At 35.0% G+C, this 6,000-nt stretch overlaps 1 protein-coding gene across 3 annotated transcripts in view; it reads right to left on the bottom strand.

Annotated features, from left to right (window-relative positions):
* Positions 1-1,993: 1,993 nt before the first annotated feature.
* Positions 1,994-6,000, bottom strand: part of STX2 (syntaxin 2) — a 40,992-nt gene continuing 36,985 nt past the window's right edge. For all 3 annotated transcript variants that reach the window (XM_048821730.2, XM_048821731.2, XM_048821732.2), the window contains one exon: positions 1,994-4,540. Coding sequence is in view for 1 of the 3 variants with exons in the window: in XM_048821731.2 (XP_048677688.1) it covers positions 4,463-4,540 (78 nt within the window). In the remaining 2 variants the exon portion in view is untranslated. The remainder of the gene's footprint in view (positions 4,541-6,000) is intronic.

The raw sequence follows: 6,000 nt of genomic DNA, 5'->3' as shown, positions 1-6,000 counted from the left end.
AAACTGCTGCTGTGTAGCAATGCAGTATCGTGTCTGCCAGCACCCAGGAGACATACGGTGATGATTAGCTGAGCGGGCTCCATGCTTGCTGTGGTATGGCATCTGCACAGGTAACTAAAGAAAAAAGGTGCAAAACGATTGTCTGCCCTTGCTTTCAGAGGGAGGGAGGCCTGACTATATGTATCCAGAACCATGCGCAACAATGTTTTAGCCCCATCAGGCATTGGGATTTCTACCCAGAATTCAAATGGGCGGAGACTGCGGGAACTGTGGGATAGCCACCCAAAATGCAACGCTCTGGAAGTAGACTGTTGCCTCGGTACTGTGGACACACTCCGCCGACTACATGCACTTAGAGCATTTGTGTGGGGACACACACAATCAACTGTATAAAAATGCTTTCTACAAAACCGACTTCTATAAATTCAACCTAATTTCGTAGTGCAGACAAGGCCACTGTGCCCCAGTTCCTGTTTGTAAGCATAATGAAACTGTTCCTCTCAAGAACTTCACATAAGTATTTCAAGCTACAGAGTTTGTGCTTTTCCAACTAGGGAATTTAGCACCCACAACACCTGCTAGTTTAACAGCCCTAACTGATAGGGTGATTTGTGGCCAGAATGAAATACCTTTACTCATGTTGCATACCTTTGTCTGCTGGACATCCCATGGAACTCAATGTGGTGTTTTCATAGACTAAGCATTGTTCAATCAATCAGAATCTGACCATTAGTGATCTAAAATGACAAAGGCTATTTGGAAGCCGAGCTACGGATCCCAGCAAGGTTGAAAGTCATTCATCTAAGTTACATCAAGTACCTGACCCTTGACTGGGAGTCCTAGGTGCTATAGTAATACAAATAAATAAATTCTATGCAGTTAACAGGAGTCTTTCATCTGAGAGCAAAGGACCTGTCTGCTGTGCGTACATATTAAAGATACTATAGCTCACAAATAGTCAGAAGGAATTTGCTTGTTGTAGTGCTTAGTCAAAATTCCCAGCTGACAGCTCTGAGCTGCCCACTTGATCATTATGCAGCCGATGCACCTACATTAACTTATCCAAAAGAAAGGTCCAAGCAGAGTCTGCAGCTTCCTCATCAATTTGCATCAACTCTGACCTATATGGATTAAGCCTCTACTGTTGTCTTTATGTCCCTCCAACCCAGGTGACTCAGACTGATCAAAAAATGTGCCAGTTCTTGTTTGTCGATACTTGCCCATTAAGAACTGGATGAGAGAAAATTAATTTCACATAGGTCACTGAACAGCCCTTAGAATGGATGGTAACACCTTCTGGTCACTGCTAAATTTAGTTTACAGAACTGCATCTATCCAAGCATGTACAACCTAATTTCTAAAAATGTAAATAAAATCAGACAAAAATCAGCTATTAAAGTCCTCCTATTCCACCAAGAGTGAACTTCTACTGCTTCAACCCAAACAACAGATTTTGGAGTAGATGCGTAATCTAACGTTAAACCAGCAGCGTAGAGGTTAAAGATTTCATGTAGAATAACAGGCCGATACCACACTGCAGAGCCCTTCAGGAACTCCCCCTCCTTCCTGTGAGTTAGTAGGAATTTTTAACTTCAGTTTACAGTAAACATTATGAGGAATTTGAAAAAACAAACCAAGCACCTGAACCTGCAAACAGGAGTACCATTGCAAAAATGAGTAGCTCGACTGACTTCAAGATTTTGTTTGATAAAAATAATTGTTTTCCAGATTTTAAAAAAGTTACTGGGATTATTTCCTCTTCTAAAGTTACTCATATGTATTCATATGTGCAGTATTACTTCAGGACCTTATCAGGGATTTTTTTGAAAGGAAGTGCTTGATGCTATGGCTTATTCTCGCTCATTCCTATATACCTGTTTATTGGAACTTTAGAATTGCTTTGATAATCATACCACCCGCATTTAAGTATTTCCAATAGTCTGTATAAACATTTACAATAAACTCACCAACATAAAAGTAGTCACAAGTGAAATACTTGCATAGACAAATTTATTAGCGAATGGGAAATGTTATTTTCCATTTATTTAACTAGAAACCAGTTATTTGCTCCTGAAGTGACAAGGAAGTAAGCACGTGCACCTGTGTGCAATTTTAAATATACTTGTATATATTTTTAAATAAAATTGTGAGGCAAGTATATGAACAAAAAATATAAAGTCATAAATGACCCTTTCAATTTATATTCTGAACGGAGAATCTCTTGCAAATGAATGAAAAAAAAGTTACACGCTTCTTTTTTGGTTGATGTAGATAATCTCCTTCTATCAACAGCACTATCTGATATTTTTCTGATATAGAATAATCTGTACATTTCTATAAATATGGTTTATTACTAAATACTAGAAAACAAAGCTATTAAATAAAAAATACATTTTACTTAAGAACTGACCATTTCAAGTCTACCAACTGTTTCAGTATTTTGCATAAAGACCTCCATAGTCACTCATGGCTGTCCACACTTAAGAAAAGGTAAAGAAATTTGTTCATTAATTAAGATGAAAATTTCAATACATTTCTTGATAGCTGATTTGTAAGAGTCCATGAATAATCTTTTACAAGTGTTTTCAGGATAAAATTACTGAATCAGGATCTCATTTAGCAATCCCAAACACAATGCAACTAAAGAAGCCTATTTGTTCCTATCTGCTTTCACCATGGATCACCATTTGCAAAATACAATCTGAAAAGAATTTCACAGTATATTTGGACAGCATCAAGCAGGAATATCCTTCAACAGATGGCATACATTGTAAATCTTGCTAAACATTAAGAGGCATTTCAATTAATTACATTTTAATGTATAACTTGCTTCTCAGACATTTTAAATAAGAACATTTTAATGCGTAATGAGTCAGTAAGCTGTAGTACTAAAAAGTTGCAACATGTAACATTATCTAAAGCAAAACGATATTTGTCACCACCTGAAAACAGGAAAATGAAGAGATGTAAGCCACGTTTTAAGAAGGCACCTTTTCTTTTTTCAATTTCACTTTAAGTGTAACTATATCTACATATCTACATGAACATATTCAAATGAGAAATCAAAACACAAATTATAAATACTTTACACAGAAATGATACAAGAACAAAAATAACCTGTAACATTAAATTCAGCTATTTTGGTTAAGTTTGAAATGTTTAAAACTTTACAAGCTGCAATACGTCTGTTATGATAGCTATTACTAAACTCTTCATACTTGTTACATAAATTCACAAAAGTAAATTTCATAACAAATCAGTGTATTATTAGCAAATCCAAACACAATGCAATTAAAGAAGCCTATTCGTTACTATCTTTTCTCACCACCACTTGCAAACATTTGAAAATTAAGTCTTGATTTTTGCTCTTTAAGGAACAAGATGAACTGTGCCTTATGGCAATCTGGTCAAAGTTGTAAGGCTAAATTGCTCTGTTGAATTTGTTTTCATATGCACACCAAATTTTATTTTGGAATATCTTCCCAAAAAGTTCAAAAACTATATCTGTGCTTCATTACTGCATTTTTATACCAGGAAAATGTTGCAGCCACTGTCTTGATTATATAGATTAGACACACATTTTGAGCAATAAAGCACAATAAATCTCAAAGTAAATAGAACAATAAACTTCATAATAGAATAACTAGTGTTTTTTTTTAAAAATCTAAGAATTCTAACATAATGAAACAAGCAGAACTGGACTTAAGTGCAATCTTCTAAACAATCTTTACTGGAAGGTTTTTAAAAACAGTTCAAGTTTTATAGTCACTATTAACAGAACGTTATTTGGTTGCTTCATAAGCTTTCTGGAAGCAGGATTTTCCCCTTGAATTAAAAACACAATTTTATAATATCTTTAAACACAAATTGATTTTTAAAATAAAATGAGGCAGCACTAGTTGAAGAGGGAATTCTTTTCCCCTAAAAAACTGGATAGAGCAAGATGACTAACCAGCAAATGTTTTATTTAAAGTTATGGCTACATCTCCTACAAAACAGTGCTCAGAGAATCAATTATTTTGCTAACAAGACCACCACAAATGTGGTACTAAAATTCTTAATTAGAATTGCATTAGAAGTGGAAAAATTATACCAAATAGCCATAACTCAATAGTTTCACAATTCCCTAATTAAATTCTGCATTTATAACACTGAAATATCAAAAAATGGAATTCCCAAATCACTTTAGTTCAAAACCATTAAAAGCAGGTTTCACACTGGCAGATCCATGTAGTTTCTGATGAAAATCCAACTGATTTCCCATATACACTTTGATTTACAGATATGATTAAACATTAGGTGCCACTGTGTTTTCACCTTTAAATCAATAATGACAGGTCAGCATTGAACACCATGTAACATGGTGTAAGGCATCTTTTACCCAAGAAAAGGTTAGGATATTTGGTTTTATTGCAGATGTGATTTGGAGCCTGAAGATTCTTAAACTCTTGGAATGTGCTTGCTATGATAATGTAGCTGCTAGGATAATTCCAAGGATCACAAGCAAGACAGTTACACAAATAATTATGAATGTCATTTTCTGCAAAAAAGAGAAAAATGTAGATTAATGTATCATATCAGATTTTAAATCTATTTTCAGTAGTACATGCACATTCTAGAACCACAGCAAATAGTATATATGGATCAAAAATGTTGACATGTATTTGAAGATTTTGAAAAGCACCCCAATACAATGACACTTATTGCCAGTATTTCTCTTCCAAATTGTACATATAACTGCAGTCAATCACAGCAGACTTAATTTAACTTTTCAATATTTGCCTAACACCTGTGTGTTTTATTTCATGGAATACTCATGTTAAAATCCATAAACAAATTCTGTTGATAAATTACTGTTTGCTACATATGGAAGCTGAGAGTTGATAAAGCATGTTCATGTCTGCAGTCATAACTGGAGATTTGCGAAAACTGCTTATGTTCTCCTTTATTTGGATACTTGTTCATTCTTATTAACACATACTGAGCTGAATAAGAAAGTCAACAAACAACTATTATATATTTGATAGCTCACCAGTAATTACTGCAGGAACAAAATGGGTTCATTGGACTACATGTGTCAGATAGGCTAATGTAAGATTAAGTGCCCCTGATTCTATGGTTTAATATGCAAATGACAGTATTTACTAAATGACAAATTGAGATGGTATTGTATTAATAACTACAAAAAACACACTCCATGTTAAAAAAGTGATAGTTTAAATAACTTTTCCTGATGAACTGTTTGAAAGAGAATGCTGCACCTAATTATTTAAATATTTCCCGGTTTTAAAGATACAGAAGTAGCTATGGGTTGTTGTGAAGGCCAAAAGTATAACTGGGTTCACAAAAGAATAGGTAAGTTCATGAAGGATAGGCTGATCAATGGTTATAAGCCAAGATGGTCAGGAACGCAACCCTGCACTATGGATGTCTCAACCTCCAAATGCCAAAAGCTTGGCCTGGACAACAGGGGCTGGATCATTCAACTGTCCTGTTCTGTTCATTCTCTCTGAAGTGTCTGGCAATGGTCCCTGTCAGAAGACAGGATACCCAGCTAGATGGACTACTGTTCTGACCCAGTAGGACCATCCTTTTAGTATACAGACTACCTAAGAACATAAGTACAACAGAGTTTCTCTTTCAAGTTCTGAATCATGGACCTTTTCATCCTTGTAGATCATCCGTGTAGTTTGTGACTGAAGAAAATATTGCTGCGTAGAGGACAGTAACTTGTTCCGCTAATATAAAAAAAGGCTGAGAAGTCTCAAACCCACAAATTTGCATTGTTATTTTAGAGTTAGTATCTTGTGCAGATGCCCACTTCTAAATATCGCCATCTCAGAAAAAAAAGAGCGGATTAGAAAGCATACGATTTAAAAAGTCTGGTTTCTAACTGGGAAATCTTAACACACTGATTGCAAAACACACTCTGGCTTCAGAGTGACATATGTAATATGGGTCTGTCTTGAAAGCTCTTTATAATTGTAAACGCACTATGTG

This window comes from Caretta caretta, chromosome 15 (genome assembly GCF_965140235.1).
Source record: "Caretta caretta isolate rCarCar2 chromosome 15, rCarCar1.hap1, whole genome shotgun sequence".
Classification (NCBI taxonomy): domain Eukaryota; kingdom Metazoa; phylum Chordata; order Testudines; family Cheloniidae; genus Caretta; species Caretta caretta.
The sequence above is the reverse complement of the archived record's forward strand: the minus strand, read 5'-3'. Positions and strand labels throughout refer to the sequence as shown.